General features: G+C 38.4%; 1 protein-coding gene and 1 long non-coding RNA gene across 6 annotated transcripts in view; one reads left to right on the top strand and one right to left on the bottom strand.

Annotated features, from left to right (window-relative positions):
* The window catches only part of LOC106089717 (zinc finger MIZ domain-containing protein 2), an 82,359-nt gene that overhangs the window by 14,089 nt on the left and 40,620 nt on the right, over window positions 1-27,650 (bottom strand). For 2 of the 3 annotated variants that reach the window (XM_059360820.1, XM_059360821.1), the window contains exons 2-10: window positions 18,305-18,899; window positions 14,613-14,843; window positions 9,489-10,228; window positions 9,302-9,420; window positions 4,657-4,789; window positions 4,373-4,586; window positions 3,489-4,300; window positions 3,265-3,415; window positions 2,816-3,202 (exon numbers count right to left, since the gene is read on the bottom strand). In XM_059360820.1, coding sequence (XP_059216803.1) covers window positions 2,816-3,202; window positions 3,265-3,415; window positions 3,489-4,300; window positions 4,373-4,586; window positions 4,657-4,789; window positions 9,302-9,420; window positions 9,489-10,228; window positions 14,613-14,843; window positions 18,305-18,899 — 3,382 coding nt within the window. The remainder of the gene's footprint in view (window positions 1-2,815; window positions 3,203-3,264; window positions 3,416-3,488; window positions 4,301-4,372; window positions 4,587-4,656; window positions 4,790-9,301; window positions 9,421-9,488; window positions 10,229-14,612; window positions 14,844-18,304; window positions 18,900-27,650) is intronic. The other variant, XM_059360822.1, reaches the window with a different exon arrangement.
* Window positions 8,653-27,650, top strand: part of LOC106089719 (uncharacterized) — a 51,448-nt gene continuing 32,450 nt past the window's right edge. Inside the window, exon 1 of one of the 3 annotated variants that reach the window (XR_009396553.1) lies at window positions 8,653-9,070. This is a non-coding gene — a long non-coding RNA (uncharacterized LOC106089719). Of the gene's footprint in view, window positions 9,071-9,156; window positions 9,195-23,986; window positions 24,114-27,650 lie in introns of those variants that run through there. The other 2 variants (XR_009396555.1, XR_009396554.1) reach the window with 2 other exon arrangements.

Here is a 27,650-nt window from a genome sequence, read left to right as displayed (position 1 = left end):
GGTTGCGGATAGTGGAATGCTCCATACGCAGTAGCTGCAACGGCGGTCGCAGACAATCAGCGGGATCGAGCGGAGAGTATCATGAGAGGCCGGGCGGCAGCGGCTCTTGCATAAATACTGAGTGCCTATGATGCTCGATATCACAAGGCGAGTTATTAGCGCCTTTAAATGACCAATGGTCACCTTGTTCCCGCGGCGATCGGTCCTTTGGGCTGGAACGAGTTTGCTCACACAGGAGCTTGACGAGGATCGCTACCTCCACATGAAAATGTGGCTACAACAACAGGAACTTTTCTGCACCAACACAATCCTGCAATCTACTTGCTACTTTTAAGTCATTAGCCTAATAAAGCATTTTTCCTTTACATACATTTTTCATTTACAATCGCTTTTTTATGGAGTTTGACAGTTGCTTACGTGAAAACCTTTACATATTTACAGCAAATTTTCTGCACTGACACAATCGTGCAATCTACTTGCTACTTCAAAGCCATTAGCCTAATAAAGCATTTTACTTTTTCACCAATTTTTCATTTACAATTTCTTATTTTATGGAGTTTAACGGTTGTTTACGTGAAAAGCCGAATAGAGTAAAAACCCTAAAGCGTATTACTAGTCTAGGTGGTCTTTTATATTTCGAAATAGGGAACACAAAAACAAATATTAATCATCGAAAATCGCTTTATTGTTTTTCAAAATATTTCCCATTAAGATCTATACACTTTTGCATGCGTTTAAACCAATTGTCGAAGCACTTTTCCGAAAACATGAATTTTGAACGCATCAACCGTTTCTTCAGCTGTCGAAAAATGTTGACCTCTCATTTTATCAAGAGAAATCGTTGGGCAATGGGACAAAAATCGCGCCCTATATAGGCGTATGTTATAGGAAATATTCACTGTCGAATCGTTTTTTTTTTGTCCGATTTTGCAAAAAATGCAACTTATCAATCGATATTTAGACAAAAAATAAAATATCGATAGTTTACCAGCTCTACTTAACGATAGGTCACATGACCATCTTGCAATATCAATTGGCGCACAGCATCAATGGTTTTTGGAACAAGAACTGATTTTGGACGACGTTCACGACAATCGCCTTGGAGTAAACTACGACCTCGGTTGAAAATTTGTTCGTGATCACCTTTTTTAGATAATAGATTTGAAGCAAAAACTAAACTATCGAGTCTACTTAATCTGGTCAGACTAAAATTTTGTATAACTATTCTAATAACCGACCGAATAAAACCAAATTGAATAAAGTCAGTGTGAATTTATAAGAGAAATCATTGAGCAAAATTGTATCCCAATCGGATGAAAATCGCGCCCTCTATCGGCGCAATATATGTTATAGGAAATATTCAGGGTCGAATCGCAGATATTTGTCCGATTCAACGTTGCCGACAATATTGATAAGAAAAATATTAATCGATATTTAGACAAAAAATAAAATATCGATAGTGCCATCGATATTTTGCCAACTCTACATCAAATGCCATTTCGTACAAAAAATATATATCGCAGCTACATCTAAACTCTGAGCTGATTTTGACGAAAATTTGCGCACATATTCTGAAATTGAATAGTGTAGGGACTGCTACAATTTTTATTGAATGAATATTTTCCAAACTTCGTGTATCAATCTTAACAAGTTCAAACAAACTTAAAATTTTTATTTCAATACATCAAAATATTTTCTACAATTAATCCAAAGGCTGCTAGGACTATGTATATAGGTTAAAATCTAACAAAGTAAAATGTTGTGGAGAAATATGCACCACATTACTCCCCCGTGGAAGGGCGCTAGAGGCGTTTTGGGATAAAGACAACTCTTCGGTAGCGCGTTCTTTTATTTTCAGACTCTGTCAGACTCTCAATATAAATGCAGGCTTAAATCCATGTATTGATATTGTTTGATGTTTTCCATCGATCAGAAAAGAATAAACCTTCGTACGTCTATCTAGAATTAGGTAAGGTCCTTAATACTTAGGTTGCAATGGTCTCTCGTTATCATCTTCCTCAGAAACGAAAGTCGAGAAGGTTTCCATGATTCTATCAGCTCGAGTTCTCAACTGGTCTATTTCTTGAGAATGACATACTGCCAAAATGCTTCGGACTTTCTCTGGCAATCGCTTTATAAATAAAGCCTTTAAAAATTCATCAGAAGTTTTGTCAGCTAACAAAGCGTTTAGCAGGCGATGTGACGGTTTCTGATCACCCAAATCTAGACCGCTTAAAATACGTTTCGGCGAAGGAATCTATTATACGCTTTTTCATTGTTGCATACTTATCGGTAATTGCAGTGTCCATCAGTATATCTTTCACTAAAAACAGTACCGATGGATCCAAATGTGCCACTAGGTATTCATATTTGATTGAGTCTTGGGTAAGGCGAAATGTTCCTTCAACTTGCAAGAACCATACAGCTGGTTCTTGTTTCCAAAATGGAGGAAGTTTCGCGATTCTTGCCGATATCATATGTAGGAGGCATATCGCTATTTACAGGAATGTTTTCTGTTTTCATTTTAAAAAGTTGGAAAATTCTTAATTTCGGGTTCACCAAACTGTAGGGACTGCTATGGAACTCTGTTTTATCATCTTTACAACTTATTGGCAACGCAAATAAGGTCAAACAAGATCTTACAAAATACTTCAAACTCTATAAATTGTTAGTTAATATATTTTCTATTTGTCTTACTGGCTTACTTACAATGCTAATAACGTACTGTAAATATAAGATTTAAAATCTTATATTTACAAACCATGGATTTTCTTGTATTTTTATCACTTTAATGCTATTGTAGTTTGTAACTTACATTCAAATCATTTGTGGCATCAGCATTATTCATATTCGCTGGATCGAAACTATTAAGCTCCGCATTTAAATCTCCCTCATTGAGGTTCACCAAGTCCGATGACGATTGTGGCCCAATCAAAGAATTAATTATTTGTTCTTGTTGTGACTGATGCTGCTGCTGTTGGCTCTCCTGTGATTGTGGCTGTTGGCTGGTGTTGTTGTTTACACCTCGATTGTTAGGGGTGCCAGGATGTTGGGGCGAATTATGGCTACTCGAATTGGCAACATTCGATGTGGTGTTACTGGCGGGCTCATTGTGAGTCGAATTCACCGATGGTGGACCTCCAGGAGTCATTGGATGGCTGCTTCCACCTGGTGTATGCGGAGTATGGGGAGTATGAGGCATCTATCAACGCAAATTCTGAACTGTAAAATCGGGTTTCCCATTAAGTGAGTGCAAAAGGTTACCTGGTCGGTGTGAGACTTCTCCATAGCATTTAATTGATCCAGTGGCTCGTGCATATGAGTCAATGAACTGGATTGGTGTGCGGAGTCATTTGGCTGTGATTCACTTGGCGTTTGAGGGTTATTAAAGTTATCGAAATTGTTTCTGTTGCTACTAGAAAGACGATAGAAACAAAAAAATGTCATCGCCACCAACATTGAAATGCGAGAGAGAGAGAGAAGCTTACCCATTGTTTCCGTTTCCACTTTGGTTAGCAGAGTTAGCTCCACTTCCTCCTGCTATCATGTTGCCATTCGCAATAGAATTCATATCGTGGCTATTGAATGGACTCATTGCTTGCGTGTTATCCCACGTTGGAAGTTGTGTGGATCCGGGAGACATTACTTTCATCATATCATCCGCGAAATTTTCTTGTTTAATTGCAGGAATAGTCATGCCACTAGCAGTACTGGACGGCGTGTTCGCTCTGCCAGTGCTTGACGTAGGTAATGTTGAAGCTGTAGGGGTAGAATTAGGGCCTGGACTGATTGTATTATTGTTTGGACTGCCGTGCATGTTGCCTTGGAGTGCTCTCCAGTTTGCCAAAGAGTCAATAGCTACTTCTTCAACATCAGAGTTATTCAGAGTATTCAGGATTGCCCAATAATACTGATCTATCTCCAAACTTTCGGTGAGGGCTGGCTTACTACATTCCGGACATCGCCATGTGCCTCGTTCACTATTCATCATTAGGTAACCCTCCAGATCGAAACACTGGATGTGCTTACATTCTAATCCACGGGCGGGCAAGCGGATTCGAGATTTCATAATTGGACATTTCAATGAGATCTTTACATATTTGTTGGCATCATTCATGTTGTTGACACTCGTGGAGCCATCGGGATTCTGTGTCGTGGAACTACCCACTACGCCAATAGCAAAATATCTTTTGATCTTTGCCACACTGTGTTCCAAGGGAAGCAAATTGCGCTTGTGTAGACTTTGCATCACTTGCCGCACTGATGGTCGATGGACTAGTTGTAGAACAAATAAGTGGGACTGCCGAAATCGAGTGATAAGAAAAATGGTTAATTAAAGGTTCATGCAATTTAAGCGATCTGCAATACTTACACAACAGCAAGAACTTGCCGTTAATTGCAGGGTGTTGCGGCCTGGTTGACAGACCGATTTTAAATATAGTGGTCTGAGTGCTTGGCCCGTCTTCTCCGAACGTTCGATGTTCAAAGGGGTGGCATTTGCGGACACGGTGACTGTGTGAGGCCAATTTGTGTTCATTTGCCGATCGTCCTGGTGGAAACACTTTAACTGCAACTCCAGATCAGACCTTTAAATAAATGGCAAATTAAAATATTAGTTTGTCGAAAAAAAAAACGTTTCCCAGTCAAATAACTTACCGACACATGAGGGTGTTGTAGACATTTTGCTTGAGGTGGAATACATGGTTGCTCACGGATAGGTTGTGTAACAAACGGAACGGTGGTAGTATGATGCCATCTCGCACTGGGAATGTTAATCGCATCTCTTCGCCTTATTTAAAAAGAAACAAGATGTTAATATTATTTTATGGGTGTGCTTTTTAGAAAACAGTTATAAAATAGTATAGACCTATTTAATGGAGAGAAAAGCGTGTTGATAGCGACCGTTTCAAGCTGACTGTGATATTACAGTAGTATGTTGGAAATTAAATCCAGGACGCGACGCTGCTTAACCCAGTGCGCTATCTGCCTCCTTAGAAATGCAATAATCAAATTATTTCTTTTGTCCCCGAATTTAACTTTTATCTATCTTAGTTATTTTTGTCTATTCTCTTTTATTATAGTAATCTGAGACTAAGGCTCTTGTGAAAATTGTATGAAGGTAGGTTTCCCGTTTTGCTTTCCGAATAGTTTTGTGGGATGATTTTGACCCCAAACAATTTCCTGAGGACTCGAGCAAAACATTTTGGAATTGATTCAAAATTTTCTTTTTAAATTGGTATGTCTTAATCAGGCCCTTAATTGACTGCCAAATCTTGAATCCCACAGCAACCGGTTGTTCGTACCGGATTGACCCGATGGAGTCCTTCATCGGAAAGGGCTGCCGCCTCAGTGTACAACAAACTGCAAACTGATTTCGCTGCAAGAAGTCTGAAGATATCCGCCACCAAATCTTCAGCCACACTGTTCACTACAAATACGCGTGAGGTGAATTCTGAGCTGACTGTGATGATCGATGGAGAAATGATTCCGACCATCAAGTGTCCCAAAATACTTAGCGTCACATTTGACAGCTCCTACACTTTCTCCCCACATGCCACAGCAATCTGCAATAAAGTCAAAAGTAGACAAGGTCCTCAAGTCGCTCGCTGGCAGCACTTGGGGTGCAGACAAAGAAACCTTGTTGACCACGTACAAAGCAATTGGCCGGTCTGTGGTAAGTTATGCAGCGCCAGTGTGGTCACGTCAACTTTGTGACACGCAGTGGAATAATATTCAGATCTGTCAGAATGCCGCCCTCCGAACTGCGACGGGATGTCTCCTTAGCTCTCATGTGGACCACCTCCATCAGGAGACAAAGATCCTACCAGTGCGAAGACATAACTACATGCTGTCTAAGCAATACCTTTTGGGCTGTTATCGCAGAAATCATCCAAATCATCATCTTGTGGATAGATACCCACCGCCCAGAAGCCTTAAGATAGATCTACACGATCTAGAGCGTGAGGTCCAGCGCTACAAGAGAGAACCTCTAGATCAAGCGAGTCTGAACAACATTCATGCAGACACGGTAGCAGACGCGTTAATTGGCTACCGGGTGAATGTAGTCCTTGGAGAACGACCGCCACCCATTGCACCCGAAGAAATCGACCTCCCCCGGCAAACCAGAGTGGTTCTGGCTCAATTACGTTCCGGCAGATGCAGCCGCCTCAATTCCCACAGAGCTAGGATTGATGCCGACGTGCAAGATGTATGTCCCGATTGTAACCAGGGACCGCACGATACACGTCACCTGTTTAACTGCCCGGCCAGACCCACTCGACTCAGACCCAGATCCCTGTGGACGCACCCCATCTTAGTCGCGGAGTTCCTGGGTCTTGACACTTAACAGAATCAAGCAGACGAAAGATAGTACACAATAAACTGCTACAACAACAGCTAAAACTTTTATTTGTTTTTTACTCTGAGCCGAACTCAGAATACATTTCCAAGAGCATCTATCTTCTGCACTCCTACTCCCAATTCTGCCACTTAGTTTCGAGATGTCTTTCTCCATTTGACATTTCCATTGGAGTTTTGTTGCTGGTGTAGCAGTGTGTTGCGTTATAACTTTCGTCTGCTGTATTCTGTTGAATATCCAGATCCAGCGCAGTTCAACAGGTGGCGTATGATCCCAGGTCACTACCGCACCGGGTATATATAAGAGAGTTCAAAGACATATTGAGGACGGTTGTAAGGTACTCGACTCCAGGTAGATCCAGATTCTTCAGCACCAGTGTAGAGATTTCATTGGGGCGTAACGCCTTGGTGCCACTGATGACATTCGCAGCTTCGTCCACGGTAAATGATGGCTGTCATTTGGCTACGACGAATGGCTCTCGTCCTAGCCTTATCACTCTCGGGATGCATAATAAATTGACGGTTGAACAACCTGGCGAACCTTTTCAAATCAGTCACAGTTACGTTGCCAAAGGTGACTGAGGTCCTGCCATCCCTTCTACTGGGGTTCAAGAGTGAGGCTGACTTCCAAAATGTATCAATACAAAGTTTTGATACTGTTCTACTGCGGTGATTAAATTTCGTACGTACGCAAAACAGCAAAACCAAGAAACTATGGGCTTTGTTTACACGTACGGTATGAAACCGTGGTAGGATTATGAAGGTTGGCTCACTTGCCCAGCTGATGAAATTGTTTAACTCCAGAGCTGTTTCCAAATCTCACTAGAACCTCAAATGCTTGGTTTGGATTTTAAAGTTCCCTTTTTTCATATTTTAATTGTTTTAATTTATAATTTACAAGTTTTTAATCATAAATCTTTTGATTTGCTACACATAATAACGTAAAAAAACTAAAATGTCAATTAGGAAGTGTCCAGAAATTTGACTGCCTAGTGGAAATTTGCGCCACAATAACCACAGGGTTGTATAGTTGATTTCGTTGTTGTTGAGAAAATGAGCCAACCTTGTTAATTCAACCATTGTTGAATTTGCACCACTATCACCATAGGGTTGTATAGTTGATTTCGTTGTTGTTGGGCAAGTGAGCCAACCTTGTTAATTCAGTTTTTATTTGCATTATCTTGTGTAGCAGCCACAAGATCAAAAGATTAATGATTAAAAACGTGTAAATTATAAATTAAAACAATTAAAATCTGAAAAAGAACAAAATTTGAAAAAAATTGATATGAGCATTTAACGTTCTAGTGGGATTTCGAAACAACTCTCGAGTTAAACAATTTCATTAGCTGGGCAAGTGATATGAAACCTACTGACTGCAATCATAGTTTATTTTCATTAACTATGTTAGGAACCATATAATAACACTGGAATACAAAACTTAAAAAAAATATATGCAGGTCTTCTAGTGTACCAATTCTGTTTTGTTCGAGTCCATGGAAAAAGAAAATACCTTTAATTTTTCTGGTTCACTTCGTTAAGTGATTTTATGGAGCTTAAAGGCTGGTACTAGCTGTGTTCGGGAACTCAAATTTTTATTGGAAGTCGTTCGCCTACTTTATTTGCCAGCAGAAGAGAGCAAATTTTTGACAGTTAGAAAATAGATTTCACCAGAAAATATCTAAATTTGAACAACGTTATATAGGAAAAGAACAGTTTGCTTTCTAACTACTACTGGCTTTTAAAACGCAATACTTAACTTATTGTTATTAGCCATTGCCAATTGCCAATTTACACACGATTCATCATTTTTGCTACCACACTAGTATGTTGTTTTTGTATGACATAAAATAACAGTGCTATTTTGAAAAGTGATTTTCATGTGTTAGTTTTATTCGTATCACACTATGTGTGCAACTCTAACAATAGCAAAATTGTACATGTCTTAAGACAAGAACATATAGTGTGATGGCACCTTTAAGCTCCTATTTCACGAAAGACTTGTCATATGGGCTGTCACTATCTCTATTCATAAGACTTGTCTTATATACGTCAAATACGAATAGACAGCGCTCTAATAAGCATGTATTCTCGTATGTATGTTCGATGAAATAAAAGCTCGATTTAATAGGTAAAGTTGCATATTAATTCAAATATCCATTTGACATATAAAATTGTTCGTACATATCACACGATGTGTACAACTTCCAGAGTTGCTATTTTTGAAATTACATATGACAAGTCTTATCGTGTAATAGCAGTTTTAGCAAGTTAAGTCATGCTGTTTCTTCTTTTTTCATAGTCACAGTTATACGTTAGCAAAATAGTCAAGCATTGGAATATAATTGAGCAATACAAACACGCTCATGCTAACATCAGCTCGTTGTTCATACGACGCCGATATTCTCCATCACTTTTAAGAATGATCTTTCCTGCAACACTCCAAGCAATACCTCGAGCATCATAGGCACTCAGTATTGGTGCAAGAGTCGGTGCCATTCGACCGACATCTCTGAGACTCTCCGCTCGATACCGCTGATTGTCCGCGACCGGCGTCGCAGCCGCTCCTATAGAGCATTCCAATATCCGCATCCTGTGGACATATATATACGGTAGCTCGCATCTAAGCTTCTCGTGACAGCAAAGAATACCACCAATATCGGACCTCAAAGTTCCAGCTTGTGTGGTGCACACAGCTATCCCGTGCCGGGACACGGTTAGTATCAGTGTCTTATGTTGTGTAATTTTCGTCTGTGGCCTTGTTCCCAAACTAAATCTATATATTTTCAAATTTCTTTTAAAGAGCATGAAAAACAGCACACGCGATTGCGATATGTCAGGTAATGTGTATTAGAATGCTATAATGCTACGTTCTGTTACCTCTGAATAACTTTTATTTATAATGTGATTTATTGTTTAGCTAGTATGAAGCATTGAAATAACTTACAATTGTCCATTTGTGGTTTAATATCAGGATTTGGACTAACATAGGGTACACTGCAGGCGGGTGTTAATGGTGGTGTCGGATTTCCAGGAACTGGGCTATGTTGATAATTTTGTTGAAAACTATTTGAAACAAGGATGGATTAAGTTCCTTCTTAATTAAAAGATTGGCAGGTTGTGGGATTACTTACCCTTGATTCTGATAGGGATTTCCAGTGCTCGAAGCAGAACCGGGACCAGCCGGACACATGCCGCCAGCAGAGCTTCCACTATTCAAATTCAAACCTGGCTGAGAACCGGAATAAAACTGACCATGTTGCGAGTGATGGGGATTTGAGCCGTAAGCGGAGCCAGGACCGAATCTTTGCATTGTGCTCATACAGCCAGCACTCACATTGGTGCCGGGTATCATTCCACCTGGACCCATACTGCCAGGTCCTAAAGCTCCAGGAGCCAAAGCCCCAGGACCCATGTTTCCTGGGCCGATTCCGGCAGGTCCCATATTACCACAATTACCAGGCCTGCCATAACCTCCCATGGGACCATTTCTTCCGTATCCCGTGTGCATTGGCAATGGCACACCAGAGCCACTCTGATGGGGCATGAGATTTGCTCCACCTCCATACGGCATGCTTCCTGGTCCCTGTTGCTGGGGAATATTTTGAGTGTTCATAGGATACATTCCACTTCTTTTTTGGGCCGCATGCATTTGGGGATTTGGATAGGGAGCCATGCGTCTTTGATTATATCCTCCATTAGCCATACCTTGCATTTTTGACATGGGGGTCATGGTACCCATTTGTTGGTGCTGTTGTTGATGTAAGGACATACCACTTGGTGAACCACTAGCCGATCCCATGCCACCGCTCGCAGCCTGCATTCCCACCATGCCACCTATAGCCATATTTTGCATTTGATTCATAGGGGAGATCTAAAATAAAACCAAATTGATTAAAATTCAATTCGTTAGGGCACAAACCTTTATATAATAAAAGACATAGAGGAATAATAGGTTAAATAATTTTCAAAGTTGGTCAATTTAAGGAAATATAATTTTTTGATATCGAAGGGAAGTTTTAACCCAAAAGCAGCTCACAAAATTAAAGGTGGAGCGATTAACAATCGATTTTTAACTAAGGCCCAAGAATTAATTATAGATTTTTAAAAGTTTTAGATATACAGTTTTGTGCAAAACGATACTTTATTGGAGTGTAGATTACAAAAATTACAAGAAAATTGTTGTGTCGTAGTCGCAGCGGAGATACATCGGTTTTTGGGGCACATGCTTATAAGAAGTTTATAAAGTCTTTGCAACTTTCTGTGAATACGGCTGTTGTTTTCTTTAAAACAACTGTGTATTAAAGATGTGTCCCCCAATCCTCAATTGGACGGTCTGAAGAGTTGGGAAAAGCGATTTTTTTTAATAATCATACCCCTCAGTTTTAGTGCTTGTTAGTTCAAAATTTATCTGTGGGAAGGTTAAAGTGAACTTATGCTAGTAAAAACAATTCCGTATGTATAAAAAATAGTTGAACAATCTTCAACTGGACCGTCCGAAGAGTTCGGAAAAGCGATTTCATTTTATTTATTTATTTAATTCTTAATAGTAATACATAAGTCTCCTCGGCCAAAAAGACGTATTGCAACGATATATGTGTATTCCTAAATAAACATTAAAAAAATTAAATATTTGACAGTTACATAAAGATGTATGATTCTTAGCCTAATTCATTTTAATTGGCTCCCCAGCCATAACAAGATTATGCAAAAAATTAAACTGTTGGATTTTTTAACAAGTCCCATGTTAGCAATACAAAAAGATTCAAGCAACAATACTAAGTTTGATCTGTAGAATAGAAGTTAATAAGTTTTAAGCGAAATACATTATTCGATTGTGAAAAGATTCTTATCTCGGCGAGCAATACATTCCAACTCCTGGTCACACGAATACAGAATGATCTTTCGAAAACAGACCTAATTTTAATAATTATACCTCTCAGTTTTAGTTCTTGATAGTTCATAATTTATCTGTGGGAAGGTTAAAGTGAACTTATACTACGTAAAAACAATTCCGTGTTTATAAAAAAATGGTTGAACAATCTTCAATTGGACCGTCCGAAGAGTTCGGAAAAGCGATTTCTTTTTATTTCTTAATTGTAATACATAAGTCTCCTCGGCCAAAAAAACGTATTACAACGATAAATATTCCTAAAAAAAGATGTAAGATTCTTAGCCTAATTCATTTTAATTTTAATAATTATACCTCTCAGTGTTAGTGCTTGTTAGTTCATTATTTATCTGTGGGAAGGTTAAAGTGATCTTATACTATGTAAAATCAATTCCGTAGGTATAAAAAATGGTTGAACTAACAACGGGCATATATTTCATTAGCGCTACATGAAGTGTCTGTGGCTGTGATAAAATGTGTTGTTCGACTCAGAAATTCGTGCTGATTTCGATTAGTCATGGCCGTCTATCCGCATATCCTTTATGTGCTGATAGGCAAACAAAAATTGTTGTTTTAGCAAAGGGAGTGCAAAATTTTCACATATCAATTAGTGCTCTTCGATTCGACTTTGATCGGACAACTCTATATTTACAAGTTTTATATGACAACAGCATTAGGGCGAGGATAACCACCGCTGAGACGGACCGACGACTCTTAACCTACTCAGTTGATCGAAGAAATGTATACAGGACCACTTCGATTAGCTGCAAACGGAATGACGAATAGACAAAAACCTTAATCTTACGGTTGTGGGTTTGAATTGTTACAAATCAAATATTCCTATGAACATTAGAGATTTAGCCCAATAAAAGGAGACCCTTTTTATAGCGCAGCCCAAAGGCGTGTCGCTGAGCAACACCTCTTCGTAGAGAAGATATATCTTCAGCAATGCAAAACTGGTATTTGGAAAGATGTCGCTAGGATTAGTTAGGAGAATGCCTCCTCTGAATAATAATATAGATGATATCGTCAGGATTTGAGCCCAGTCATTCGGTGTCGTAGTCGGGCATGCTAACATACGTATGTGCCACGGTTATTTAAGTGCAAACAGGTAATAAAAGAATTCTTTTTAAAAAGGAGTTGAAAATTGACCAACTATCCAAAAAGTATGGTATGTATTTAGTGGCACACTAGCATCATCGTAGAAAAAAAGAGTAAATTTGATGCTAAAATAGGACAACGGCAACGCTGCCATCGACCATGGATGGTAATTTTGTAATTTTTTAAATATTAGAATTTTTTTTTAATTTGCATAAGAATTGCTTCTTTAGGTACTCAAGGACTCAAATCAAAATATAGGTTTATATGGTAGCTATATTAAGTTATGGATCGATTTGGGCCATACTTGGCATGGATGCCATTGTGCAAAATGTCAACCAAATCGGATAAGAATTGCGCACTCCAGTGGCTCAAGAAGTCAAATCGAGAGATCTGTCTATATGGCACCTGGGAGTATTTAAAAAAATTGTTCGGTTTGGTCCACTTACTCACACTAACAAGAAGTATTTGTGCAAAGGTTCCAGCGCCTTGTTTTACTTATTCGAAAGATAGCGTTCTTTCGATAGACAGACGGACGGACATGGGTAAATCGCCTGAGAATGTCAAGGCGATCAAAAATATATATACTCAGATCAATATTTCGATGAGTTACAAATGGAATGACGAAATTAGTATACTCCCATTCTATGGTGGAAGGTACACCATGCTACTCAATCACAAAATTCCCAAAAATGTTCACGCTCTCTTCTACTCGCAAATAAAGTACCTCCGGTAAAAATTTAAGCAAATTTTTGAGTAAGCGAATGCAAAAAAAGCTAACTCAAAAATTGGTGCAAATTTCCACAAATTGTTACTGGAAATCGTTCGCGTATTTATTTGCCAGAAGAAGAGAGCGCGTGAGAGCGAGAAAAATGTCGATAGTTTGGTAATTGAGAGCGTGCAAATTTCTACTGGAGGTTTTTTCATTGTAGAAATTTGCAGCATCGAACATCTGCTTTTTTATGAAAACCAGTTGAAAGCTACCCCAGCGCAGAGGTAAGCATATCAGCCTATGACGCTGAAAGCCTGGCGAGATCAGAAAAAAATCCTGGCGAGATTAGAAAAAATTATCAGCGTTTGTTTTCCCCTTTTAATGCTGGCGATAATTGTGAGCATTTGGTATGGCAGCCATGTAAAAACTTCTCCCCAATGAGGTGTCGCACTGCGGCGCGCCGTTCGAACAGCACTCATTGATATGTGAGAAGTTTGCCCCTGTTCCTTAGGAAAATTTTGGGGGAAAATTTGCAATTTGCAGTTGTTTAATTTTAATAAATAGCAAAAGCGAGTAAAGTCAGTGGTTTCCATTCTACATATTTTTGCTGGCAAATTTTTAGTGGAAAGTATGCGAACGTACTTTCAAAACAGGCCGGGACGCAAACCAAAAGAAATTTAAAGTCTTGGCCCAATAAAAGGCACATTTATAATCCGATTTCGCTCTAATTCGACACAACAGACTTTTCAGCAGCAAGCCTGCTACTCTGAAATTGCAAAATTGCTACTGCTGTAATAGCAGAACTACTGCTACAATAGCAGCGAAATTAACTACTAATATTCAGCAGACAGTGTTTGCTATTTTCAGCAAACTATTTTCTATCAGCGTACCGATTGATACGCTGCAAAGAGTGGACACAAATTTCAAAAAAACTAATTAATCAGTGTATGCGATTGAATGCACGCTAAATTTCGAAGGAGTAAAGCTAGGTATTTGAAGTTTTGCACAAATACACATTTTGCACATGTTTTGATATAGCTTAGATACAAACCGATCTCTCGCTTATGCTTCTTGAGGCTCGAGAGAGCCCAATTCTTATCCTATTTGGCTGACATTTGATACTATGAAGTTTTCTATGACATTGAACTGATGTGCAAAGTATGATCCGAATAGGTCCAAAACCTGATATAGCTCCCATAAAAACCGATCGCCTGATTATACTTCTAGGACATCTACTGGGCGCAAATCGAAATTTTGTACTTTGACTTTTTCTATGATATTAAACAGTCTAAACGCTCTAGAACCTGATATTGCTCGCATATAAACCGATCACTTGAGTCCCTAGAGGGCACACTTCTTGTCTGATTTGGCTGAAAATTTGCACAACGGCCTCTCCTAAATTATCCTTTGCTTGCCTCTAAAGAGATACCGGGCAATGAACTTGACAAGTGAGATCCATGGTGATATATGGTATATAAGATTCGGCCGAAAGTAGTACGCTTTACTTGTTTATAATTATGATAAATTTTGTCCAAAAAATTAGAAATATGCTCTTACCTGATGATGCCTCGTAGACGCCGCTCCTGGACCAGCGTTGTTGTAGCCTGCCATGTTGTTTCCATTCGATGTGCCACCCATTACATGCATTTGCATATTTCCAGTGCCACCTGTTGTCAATGGGCCCATGGCTGCATGATTCACTCCACCATTGGCATTTATGTACTGGTGATGTGATTGCGCTGTCGTGCCCATCATTCCCGAACTTACTCCGGGATGCATACCGCCCATCTAAAGAAAGGGAAAAAGTTATATTCATTAATTGCTTCAAACAAGCATTAGGCCGGTTCTTAATAGAATAGAAAGAATTACGCATCACAACCCTAAAAAAGACTACGCCCCTATTCAATGTTTTCGATTAACCATTAACGTATTTTCTCAATAATACGTCTTGCACGATCTGGCACCTACAAAACTAAAAATTAAGGGAAATTTCTTGCTTAAATTCGTGTTTATTTTATGTCGTGCTTTCTTGATTTTCGCTCAAATTAAAAAAATCGAGTGTTCCCAATACACACAAAAAAATTAATTACTAATAACTAAAAGCGTGCTAAGTTTGGCTGGGCCGAATCTTGGAAACTCACCACCATGGATTCTGCTGAAAGTTTACACGAAGGATTTAAACCGTACGTGACACGATTGTTGGAAGTCGTAACAGAACACTATGTGTACAATTTCAGCCCCATCGGATAAAATTTGAGGCTTCCAGGGGCGTGAAATGTTAAATCAGGAGATCGGTTTATATAGGAGCTGTATCAGGTTATACACCGATTTCGACCATACTTGTCACGATTAATGGAAGTCATAATAGAACCCTGCCTGCAAAATGTCAACTCAATCGGATAACAACTGCAGCTGTTAGCGCCTTAAGATGTCCAATCGGGAGATCGGTTTATATAGGAGCTATATCAGGTAATAGACCGATTCAAATCATACTTGACACGAAATTTCATCCCGATCGGTTAGTAACAGCAGTTTCTAGGAGCTCAAGAAGTCAAGCCGAAGGACCACTTTATATGAGAGCTATATATAAATCTAAACCGATATGGCCCGTTTGCAATCCCCAACGACCTACACCAATGCAACCTACACCTGTGCAGCTAGCTCAACGCATTCGACCGCTATCGCGATTTCCACAGACGGGCGGACGGATATTGACTTTTTGGGCAACCCAATATATATTATGGGGTCGCAGATCAATATTTTGAGGTGGTACAGACGTAATGTCTGAATTAGTATAAAAATATGTTTCGTATACACACTGGGGTGGTGACTATTTGAGTTTTTTCTCAAAAATTATTTCCAGTTGCACGAATGAATGAACTTTTGCCTATTAATGACTAAAATAAAATGTATTCCATTTAAATACGGAAAAAGGTCGCCCAAAACCGCTTTGAAATGCAATTTTTTTTGGAAACTTAGTTGTCTAAAATCATCGCCCTAATACGTAGGCATCGGTAATATATGCAAATGCATATACCTTTGGGAGCATCGGGAAAAAATTTGAAAACACAGAAATTCGCTTCATTAAATGTACGTTCAGAAAACGCTAAGAAATGTTTGCATATTTTATGAAAACTGCATATTCTGCATGTTTGCATATTTTGAATATATGTTCACATTAAAAACACCCGATATCGAAGATGGGTGAACTGATTTGAGAGCATTTTTGATTGCACCATTAAAGTAAACCAAAAACACGAATCTGGTAAATAAATTTCTGATCAAGCTATTGGAGGAACCGCGCAGCCCAGACTGACTCAGACAGATCGAATCAATATGTGGCTAAAATGAAAGGAATTTGAGAGCACAATACGAATCTGGTAATCAATTTTTGAATCATAGGGACTACGAAGTTAAAGCTGCCATATGGGCCGATCCCCCCATAAAGGGTCTTAGGCCCATAAATGGCGCAATTATAAATAAATTTCGCTGAAATTTTAAACAGTGAATTACATTACACCCCTCTACATCTGTGTGAAATTTTATACAGACCGGCTATGTTGGGAATTAAAGGGCGATTTTTTAGCTATTATCTTTTTGGCAACACTGGTTTAAACAGCTCATGCACGTTTGGTGGTTTGTTTCACTGTCAAACATCTTCAGTTTGGTGTATAATTTAACCATGAATCGTCTTACAAACGAACAACGCTTGCAAATTTTTGAATTTCATTATCAAAATGCTAGCTTTGCTAAGAAAGTTCATCGCGCTTCTTCCATATCACGCCGAAGCGCTTTTTTGACTCAATGGGTACGTAAACATGCAGAATTGTCGATTTGGGAGTGAAGATCAGAATGTTGGAAAGAGTATGCCAAAATTGGACTAAGCGGATGGACCATTTGAGGCGCAGGAAATAATCTTCAACAGTGTTTACGGGCTTAAGACCTTAAATCGAAAGATCGATCTATATCGGTAAGATATCGACCGATTTGCACCATATTCACAATGGATGTCAAGGATCTCAACGCAATTCACTGTGGTAATTTTCAGCGAAATCGGGTACTAAATGCGCTCTTGAACCGTCCAAGAATTTGAAACAGGAGATCGGTATATATGGCAACTGTATTTAAATATTGTCCGTTATGAACCATACTCGGTACGTATACTGAAATCGGACAATAAAGGCGTAAGACCCTAAATAGGGAGATTATCGAAAATTTTAACGTTGCAAATCCTCATATATGCCGATTTCACGTCTGGAGCCCCTAGAAGCCGCATTTTTGTCCGATATGGCTAAAATTTGGCACGTAGTATTCTGCTACGCCAACAACTGTTTCAAGTACGGTGCGAATCGGTCATTAACCTGATATAGCTCCCATGCATACCAATCTCTCGATTATCGGTTCCTAGAGGCTTTAATTAGTGCCTGGTGTGACAGAAATTTACTTACTTAAAATGGCTATGACAGAACATTTGTTCCACTAGCCGAACGTAGAGTAGCGTTCCAAGCGCCTCGATCTTCTGCGCTCATTCTAAAATCTCTGACACCAAGTTGCGAGGTGTTTCCCACCGCTCGAACTTTCCATCGGGGTTTTGGTCGTCCCGGTTTGCGTGTACCACCGTGTTTGTCTTCAAAAGACTTCTTTGCTGGAGCTTCTTCATCCATTCTGACAACATGGCCTAGCCAACGCAGCCGTTGTATTTTGATACGTGTAGGTGTTTCCCACCGCTCGAACTTTCCATCGGGGTTTTGGTCGTCCCGGTTTGCGTGTACCACCGTGTTTGCCTTCAAAAGACTTCTTTGCTGGAGCTTCTTCATCCATTCTGACAACATGGCCTAGCCAACGCAGCCGTTGTATTTTGATACGTGTAGGTGTTTCCCACCGTTCGATCTTTCCATCGGGGTTTTGGTCGTCCCGGTTTGCGTGTACCACCGTGTTTCCCTTCAAAAGACTTCTTTGCTGGAGCTTCTTCATCCATTCTGACAACATGGCCTAGCCAACGCAGCCGTTGTATTTTGATACGTGTAACCGTGCTATCGTCGTCATACAGCTCGTGGTTCATGCGATGCCCATATTCTCCATTAACGCAAACTGGCCCATGTATATTTTGCGAAGAATTTTTCTCTCAAATACTAAAGATTCTCTCAAGATTCGGCCCGGTCGAATTTAACACGTTTTTACTTCTTTTTGAAAAAAGCAACAACAAAAAGTGTGTGCAATATAGAATTTACATGCAACACGTTACTCACCTGACTGTAACCACTCATTGCATCCATGTTGGCTTGTTGAGCACTTGTGGCTGCTACCATATTATTGTAATTGCCAGGCAGCGTATTGCCTGAATTGGATGATGCGGGTGAAACTAAAGCAGGACTAACTACTCCATTTATATTGCCAGAACTACTAATACTGTCCCTTTGCTGGTTGGCGGGAAATGAAAGGCGATCTATATTCGTGTGGAGCCCTCCGCCAGGGCTGTGGCCCGTCGATGAGGTGAACTCCGAGTTCGGCCCAAATGTGTTGTTCAACGAGCGCAAACTATCCGATTCGCCTAGATATGAGGCATTTCCTGAATATGAATTACTATGATGATTTATATAATGCTGATGCTGTGGCGGGTGGTGGAGATGGGGTTGATGGAAATTCTGTTGCTGCTGTTGTTGGTAAAATTGTTGCTGCTGTTGGAATTGCTGCTGCTGTTGGAATTGCTGCTGCTGCTGCTGTTGCTGATGATGTTGATGATTGTCTGGCACCGTCGTTGTATAATTACCAGGTGGTGATATTTGGCCCCCTAAGGCTGGAGCCCTTGAGGAGCCTGGTGGGACATTCATTTCATCATTTTTTCTAAAACGAAACAAAAGTTGCAAAAGTCTGTTAACGTAATGTCGATTGGAAGAAAGACAAATAGAAAGTCTAGCATTTGAGAAACAAAATAAGCAAATTGAGAAAATAGAGTTAAATCTTGTGCATAGGTCCTAAACACAAAAGGAACCTTTCCAATGAAAAGCTAATATGACATGTCAAACTATTCTGCGTTTCCCCAGTAGACAGACAATGCCACGCGCTAATAGCACTGGCATATTCCACAGCCATCTACAACGTTGTGCAGATGCAAGAGCGTTGCAACGCAGTTTCATTTTCATTGGAAACGAAAACATCAGGTCACTGCCACTTGAGGGACGGGACAAACAAACAAACAAATTAATACATGCGTATATATGCACATGCGCACATACATATGCACGCATGCGCATATTGTACGGAACAATGCTGAATTTCGGCAGCTGCTAATTTGTCTGATTGTTTTTCGCCCGAATTTCTGGTACAGACGTTCAAGCAGGTAGCCATCGCAACGATGCAGCACGCAGCATATGCTGCAGACATGCAAGGTGCTAAACTTCAAAGGAAATGCTGAACTTGCAGCCATCATCCACTCAGAGCCCGGCGTGTATGAAACGAGTTTCTGTTCAATGGATCGCTTCGATGGAAGGAACATTCAAATTTCCAAGGCATGCGACATACAATAAATTGAAATCATCCAAATGGGGAAAGAAAATATGAATTTCTTCGCTTCGCATTCGCAATGAGCATTTAATGTAAGTAAGAACATTCATTTGTGGTAATCGATAAGTAAAACAGGTGAAAGGGGCATGGTTAGCATTATGGGGACGTGGACTGGCAGGGAGGTTTGATATAAAGTTCAAGTTTGCCAGAACTTTCAGTAGTTATCACTACACTGCCATACTGGGACTAAAAGGCGTAGTGACTATTCTACGTATCCCAGCCGTCTTACGAAAGACAAACTAATATTTAGTTTATGAGATAAGGGTTGGTACTTTGTTCGTCGTTTCACGTGAATAACCGTCAAACTCCATATAAAACAAGTAAAAAGGCGTTAAGTTCGGCCGGGCTGAACTTTGGGTACCCTCCACCTCGGGTATATATATGTAAATCACCTTTCGTCAAAATTCGGTGAAAAATGCATACTTTATGCCCCATAGCAGCTATATCCAATATGTTCCGATTTGGACCAAATACTAATAAGTACAAGTCATTGTTCAATTGTGTATAACAAATTATTGGTATTTTTAGTAGCTATATCTAAAAATAAACCGATCTGAACCATATACGATATGGGATGTCGAAAAGCCGTACATAAGTCACTGTGTCAAATTTCATTTCATAAATGCGCCTTTTATGACGCCAAGACTTTAAATCGAGATGTCGGTCTATGTGGCAGCTATATCCAAATCTGAACCGATCTGTGCCATATTGCAGTAGTATGTCGAGGGGCTTAACATAACTCACTGTTCCAAATTTCGGCGACATCGGACAATAAATGCGCCTTTTATGGACCCAAAACCTTAAATCGAGAGAACAGTTTATGGCAGCTATATTCGAATCTGAACCGACCTTAAAACGAGAGATCGGTGGTTATTGCAGCTATATCCAAACCTGGACCGATCTGGGCCAAATTGAAGAAGGATGATGAAGGGCCTTACACAACTCACTGTCCCAAATTTTGGCAAAATCGGACAATAAATGCGCCTTTTATGGACCCAAAACCTTAAATCGAGAGATCGGTCTATATGGTATCTATTGGGTTGCCCAAAAAGTAATTGCGGATTTTTCATATAGTCGGCGTTGACAAATATTTTCACAGCTCGTGACTCTGTAATTGCATTCTTTCTTCTGTCACTTATCAGCTCTTACTTTTAGCTTGCTTTAAAAAAAAAAGTGTAAAAAAGTATATTTGATTAAAGTTCATTCTAAGTTTTATTAAAAATGCATTTACTTTCTTTTAAAGAATCCGCAATTACTTTTTGGGCAACCCAATATATCCAAATCTGGACCGATCTGGGCAAAATTGAAGAAGGATGTCTGGAAGGGCCTTACACAGCTCACTGTCCCAAATTTCAGCAAAATCGGATAATAAATGTGGCTTTTATGGGCCTAAGACCCGAAATCGGCGGATCGGTCTATATGGGGGCTATATCCAGATATAGTCCGATATAGCCCGTCATCGAACTTAACCTGCTTATGGACAAAAAAGAATCTGTGCAAAGTTTTAGCTCAATATCTCTAGACTGTAGAGTGATTTCAACAGACAGACGGACGGACATGGCTAGATCGTCTTAGATTTTTACGCTGATCAAGAATATATATACTTTATAGTATATATTTATACCCACCGTCCTTCGGTGGTGGGTATAAAAATATAGACATGAAAAATGTGTGACAAAAACAAACGCTCTTTCGATGCTTATGGCTAAAAGCAGGATTCACTGAATAAGGTTAAGCCAAGCGATCAGCCGATATACTTTTTTTTAATATTTGGCAGTACTTGGCATTGAGGATGTCAACTTGTTCTCTTTTTACATTCATTCTTTGTTTACGTTTTCTCCTATATGATGACATTTTCAATCGTCAGATTTGACATCCTTAATGATGTTTATGGGGCCTATCCACTTTGTGTTTTTGCATGTGACCTAACCTTCTATTAGTGAATCCTGGCGTTAACCATTAGATCAAAAAAGGCTTTTTTCGATTGCATGTAAGCTTTGTGTTTCCTTGTTTGATCTTAAATTTTTATTGTGACATCAAACAAGGAAACACAAATGACACATGCAATCGAATGTAGAGCGAATAAAAAGCCTTTTTTGATCTAATGGTTATCGCTATTTAATTTGTTTTTGGACAAATAAATGTGTCTAAGGTAAATATAAACTCAAGAATGTATAAATTTGAAGTATTTTGAGCAAAACAAGATGGATCAAAAAAACTTTTTTTATTGTTTTTTTTTTATAATGAAAAAAGTATTATTCTTGATCTCATAATAATAATGATAAGCGGTGTTATTTTTACAAGTTATAGTTTTTAATGTTTTTAAATAAGTTTCATTGTTAGGTTCCTTGCTAATTTTAGAAATTTTTGGTGTCTTTTGATATGAATATGGGTCCTGTGGTTAGCAATTGTGCAAATATTAAGTCTTTTTTAAGTTCATCTAATGGCAAATTTTATGTGGGTCAACTCAACTGTCAGGGTATTATTATCTGTAAAACTTGATGACCTGAAATCGATGCTATCCGATTCCAAAATTGATGTTTTTCCTATTTCTGAAACCTGGCTAAACCAGTTGTTTCTAGTAAAGCTGTTAGTATTCCGGGGTACAAATTTTACGATTGCGAAAATATGCGGGGCGGTGGAGTAGGAATTTATGTTTCCAATTCAATCGAACATAAGGTAGTTTTTCGAGGTACTGCCTTGGGCAAATGCTAATCTCTCTTCCTTGAGTTGTGTTCAGGGGATACTAGGGTCCTGTTTGGAGTAGTCTATTTACCTCCAGTTGGAGATCTTGCATCTTTTGAGGAACTGCACCACAACTTGTTTGGTGTAGTTTATTTAGCTCCAGCTGGAGATCTTGCATCTTTTGAGGAACTGCACCACAACCTGCTTTTGAATTTTTCCAAAGTTATTGTTGATGGCGATTTTAATTGTGATTTGATCAATGTATCAAGATCTTCCTTGTTGTGATCTTTTATGTACAAGACTTGATTTGTCTATTGTGCACAATTCCAGGCCATCGCACTACAGTGTTGCTGATGGGACGACATCTCTGATCGATTTTATGCTGGTTGGTTATAGCTCAGTGACGTTACGTCCTAATAGTTTCAGTGTCCATCAATTTCTCACCATGCACTGATTCTTTGTTCGTTTGATTTTGATCTTACTGCATGTGACGAGTTAATAGAGTTTCGTGACTATGAAAACATTGACTGGGACGGTTTATTATAATGCTTGTCTACCTTCGATGGTTCTTCCTTCTTCTATAATTCTGACGCTAACGATTTAAGTACGAGTATTGCTGCGCTCTTTGATACTCTATTGTCGTTTGTTCTGTTGTTGGGCGAAGATTTCGTAGCTTTGTAGATGCCCAATCCCTTAGAGACTTATCATTCACGGCTTTCCGTCAGTAAAATACAGAATATAGGCTAAATCCGTTATACGTAAGGAAAGATGTAAGCATTATCCCAAGCGTTTTGGCAATTTGGATTCTAAGGGGTTTGGCGCGTTATCCACAGTTCGGGTGGCTTTAGTGATATCATACTGGATTATATTGGTGATGTTAACACAAATAATAAATTTTTTTTGGAACGTGTGTGGTGCCAATACTTAAATCAACTGTTATTCACAGTCCGGAGGACTTAAGGCCGATCTCAATTCGTCCAGTTCTTTCTAAGGTTCTTGAACATATCCTTAAGGAGCAGATAATGAGACCATTGTATAAAGGTATAGGTATACATACAACATACATGTAAGTGCATAAATAATGGTAACATTTACACTCGTTCTTGAAATCATGAAAATTTTGGTTTAAGCTATCCCAGGGCTTGATGTTATTTATCTTTGTCTTCTCGGTTGTCCAGAAGTTTTCAACGTTGACAAAAGCTATACATCGACTTGAGTCTATTGAAATGCCGTCTGCAAGTCTCCAATTTGGTACTAAATTGGGACGATCGAATGCAGTAGATCGCAATTATGTATGTTTGTGTGCCGGCGTCGCCAACAGACACATAACACATACACATGTATTTCGAATAAGAAACAGTATACTCAGTATACTTTGAGAACAACACACCGTTTCCCCAAACAGTCTCCAACACCTCCTGCTGTGTCGCTGAGCTGAGCACACCGATGACGAATGAGAATGATGGAAACCGAAAAATTAATACTCTTTGAATAGATATCATTGTTTTTGTTTTTATTACTAATCTATAGACTGAAGATACTAAACAAAATTTTAAATTTACTCTCACAACCGGGCACATACATGTGTGTGTATGTGTGAAATCACATGATGATAAGCATTTGAAGGGTACGGGCCACATACAATTTTTTAACGACCCAATTAAAGACCTGTTATTCGTAGTCACTATTTTCAGGTTGTTTGGCATTTTCATCTTTTTCCGCTTTCAACGGGGAGAACTCTATCGTTTTCGAAATTTGGCAGAAAAGGAAAGCACGGCGCACAGTGGTCTAAACGGCGAAAAATTGGAAGTAAGTCCACAACGTTTTATCTGTTGATTCGAAAGATGAACTTTTTTCTATACATTTGGAACTCGAAAATTTCTCAGCATGGCAAAAGAATGTTCAAACCCATGCCGAATGAATCAATATTTTGATGAAACTCCCATATAAGAGTATATTTCAAAAATATAGATAAACTTATAATCACTTTGGCGAAGTGTATCAAAAGTAAGCCTTTGTCCGACTTTAGTTAGTCCGAATGAATCAATATTTTGATGAAACTCCCATATAATAGTATATTTCAAAAATATAGATAAACTTATAATCACTTGGGCGAAGTGTATCAAAAGTAAGCCTTTGTCCGACTTTTGTTCGTAAATAGTTTCAAGAAATAGCTGTGATCGGTTATCAATTGCAAAACTGTCCACCTTCTTAGAAATTTTCAGATAATACACCCATTCCTTCTAATTCTGTAGTAGTAGTATGGAGGAGAAACTGCAAGGCTTTAAATCCACCTGGCAGACACAGTGGTGGTTGTTAGCAAATTATGAAAAATTAGAGAACATTTTAAGTTAAATGCTTCTAACATTAAAAGTTACGACAAGATTTAAACGTTTTTGAATTAATAACGATTCTTTTAGTTTTTCTTAAGTTTTACCATCTGAAAACAGCTGAAAAAAATGCTGGTGCCCTATTTTTTGCTTAAAAATTTTTCGGAGTGCACAACTTCTCTGGAAGATTGTTCTCACTCTTTAGCCATGCTTGGCATAAATATTGAAAGGCTTTACAGAATACCGTGACATATGGTATTTTGGTCAAATTGAATAAGAATTTGGTCTCCATGGGTTCAAGATTCAATTTGGAGAGGGGTATTAGAGGTCTTACGGAAAGGAAAGAGTATGCAAAATACATATGAAAAATCCATTAAGGGCCAAACTTCTTACATGCACTGAATGATGCAGTGAGAATAACCTTAATCTTATGGTAGTGGATATGTATAGTGAATATATAGTGCCTATTACCTACCATTCAAGATTTCGCCCAATAACGACTGACCTTTTTGTAGCCGTGCCTAACACTGAACGACAGATGCAGTTTGAACTCGGTCATTAAGTGTCATAGACTGATAGGCCACGGTTATTTAAATACAAACTGAATAATTTTTAAAACGTTTAGTGACAATGCCATACTATTTTGGGGGCACAACGGTACCGCTGTGGTTGATAATGCTGCTATTTACCACCCTACAGTATTGTCGCACTGTGAGCGATCTTAAAAAGGTGTAAAGGTGGAAGGAATTACCCCATTAATGCCTTGTCACATTCTACAAAAACTTTACAATTTTCATTTTGAACTGCGGACCCTTTGAGTAGGAGTTGGTGCAAACAAAGCACAACATCCAACAGAAATTGTAAAAGTTGGGCTGAATTTGTTGCAAACAAAGCACAACATCCAACAGAAATTACAAAAGTTGGCCACACCAGTACGCATACATTTGATCTGATGGATCGCTTTGAGCGGCGTACTATCTGTATCGAAGCATACGTAAGAATTTGAATGAAGTACATGACTCGGTATGTATCTTATATAAGGAAACACACACTTGGCGGTTGTGAACAAAAACAAAACTATTTATTGTTTTTTGTATTTCTGATATGTGAAACACATTGAAGAATAGCAAAACAAAAAGCAAAATAGCCAAATGTTTACTTGTGCACTTTTCTTTGTGTTCGTACGAACTCATACGATGTTCCTCTTGGCCAATCGCTTGCGTTCGAGTTGAAAGCAATCACACATAGCCAACTATCATCATCTCGGGGTATGAGTCGTGATTTTTGTCGCACTGATAACTAATAGTGTGCCTGACTGTCAGTCGGCCAGTCCGTCCGCTTGTCTCTCAGTATGGTAGTCTATTGGTTTGGTAGCAACGTACTAAACAAGGTTAGACTGGCGTAATTCGTGCTATACATTTTGTCTTCAACACAAATAAATCCGGAGCATATAAGAAAAGTATTGACTAACTATGGTTGGGTAGATACATATGTATGTAAATAACATGGTATTTAATAATTGATATGAGTTTTTTATCCATCACCAAAGGATAGGTGGCATTTTCGTTTTGTCATCGCGTTTGCACACACATCAAATCATCTATTTGCGACCCTTCGATGGCCGTAAATTGCTGTTTTCGGGTTCTTAATGAATCGGTTACTTGCCAAAATAACCGGTTACTTAGATGTTCCAATATTAACGGTTCATTTCTAGTGCTATTTTGTGATAATTACTACTTGTAAATTTGTTTAAAAACATAAAACTTTGTCTTTGAAAAAAATTTAGCTCAAAAATTTTCTCCAAAGAAAAATGCCATGCCAAATAGAAGTAAAGAAAAATCTTATATTGAAATTGAGTCTTATACTTCAAGAAATTTTAAAGTAGAAACACCAAACAAGTATGCTGAAAAAGGGACAGCAACAGTTTTTTTTTTGCTAAAACAACAAACTTTTTCTGCTATTTTCAGATGGCAGACAAATGTCAAAAATACTTTAAAAACTTCTATTATACGTCTTATATTTAAATTTTACGGGTTTTCAGAATACATTTTACCCAATTTTTTTATGTTTTCAAATTACAGGAGACAAAATATGTACTAAAATCATATTAACGCTTATAAACGAAAAATTTTCGCCAAACTGCCAAAAGTTTACATTAATATACATGAAATGCCTTAACTATTCTGTAGATGTTAAACATTTGAAATTGCTTCCTCCAAAGGTTCAAAGTTTGTAATTTGGAATCGGCAGACAGCATTTGCTGATAACAGAAAATTTATTTTTCTAGGTGTAAGAACAATGTCAAAAGATAGGAGGTGACTTAGGATCATAAGTTCTTCCTAAAAAATTAACTCATTTTGAGTCAGAGATTGAGAGCGGGCTCTTAACTACGGATATTGTGTTGCTATATTCCAAGAACAATCTGCTAATAAAGCTGAAAATGTGTGCTGCTCAATTTACGAAAGGGTTGTTAGGAGCAGAGTGAACAAAAATAAATAAACAGATATAAAGAAAATATAAAATACAATGGAAAATAAAATACACTGAAAAAAGGGCATCATATAATGTAGAAAAAAATGTACCCAAAATTAATATATAAAATTTTGCTAAACTACGGGAAACTAAACTATTTTCAAAGAAATTGCAATTAATTCATATACTTAAAGTGGGTATGGAAATTTCCTAAAAATTTTTCTTTATAATCAGTTTAAAAAACATAAATTCTATATCAAAAAAATTCGCGGAAGGGAGAATTACATCCTTATTTGTAGGCTGTGACATACCGAAAACATCTTTGTATGGATTTTTTTTTGTAAATTTGTACTGAAGCTTATTACCATACATTTTGAGGACATGCCAGTATGAAGTTCACCACGTTATTAGAGAAAGTTTAATATAAAATTTCTTAGTTAGTGGTATACATGATTCTTAAAATATGTAAATTCACTTTTTCAATAGCAACATATAAACTCCTTTACAAAACAGTCAGCATGTTTTGTTATGACTTTTTTCATAA

The sequence above is a fragment of the Stomoxys calcitrans genome, chromosome 1, assembly GCF_963082655.1.
Source record: "Stomoxys calcitrans chromosome 1, idStoCalc2.1, whole genome shotgun sequence".
NCBI classification, from domain to species: Eukaryota; Metazoa; Arthropoda; class Insecta; order Diptera; family Muscidae; genus Stomoxys; species Stomoxys calcitrans.
Note: the sequence above shows the minus strand (reverse complement) of the source record. Positions and strands in the feature narration are given on the sequence as shown.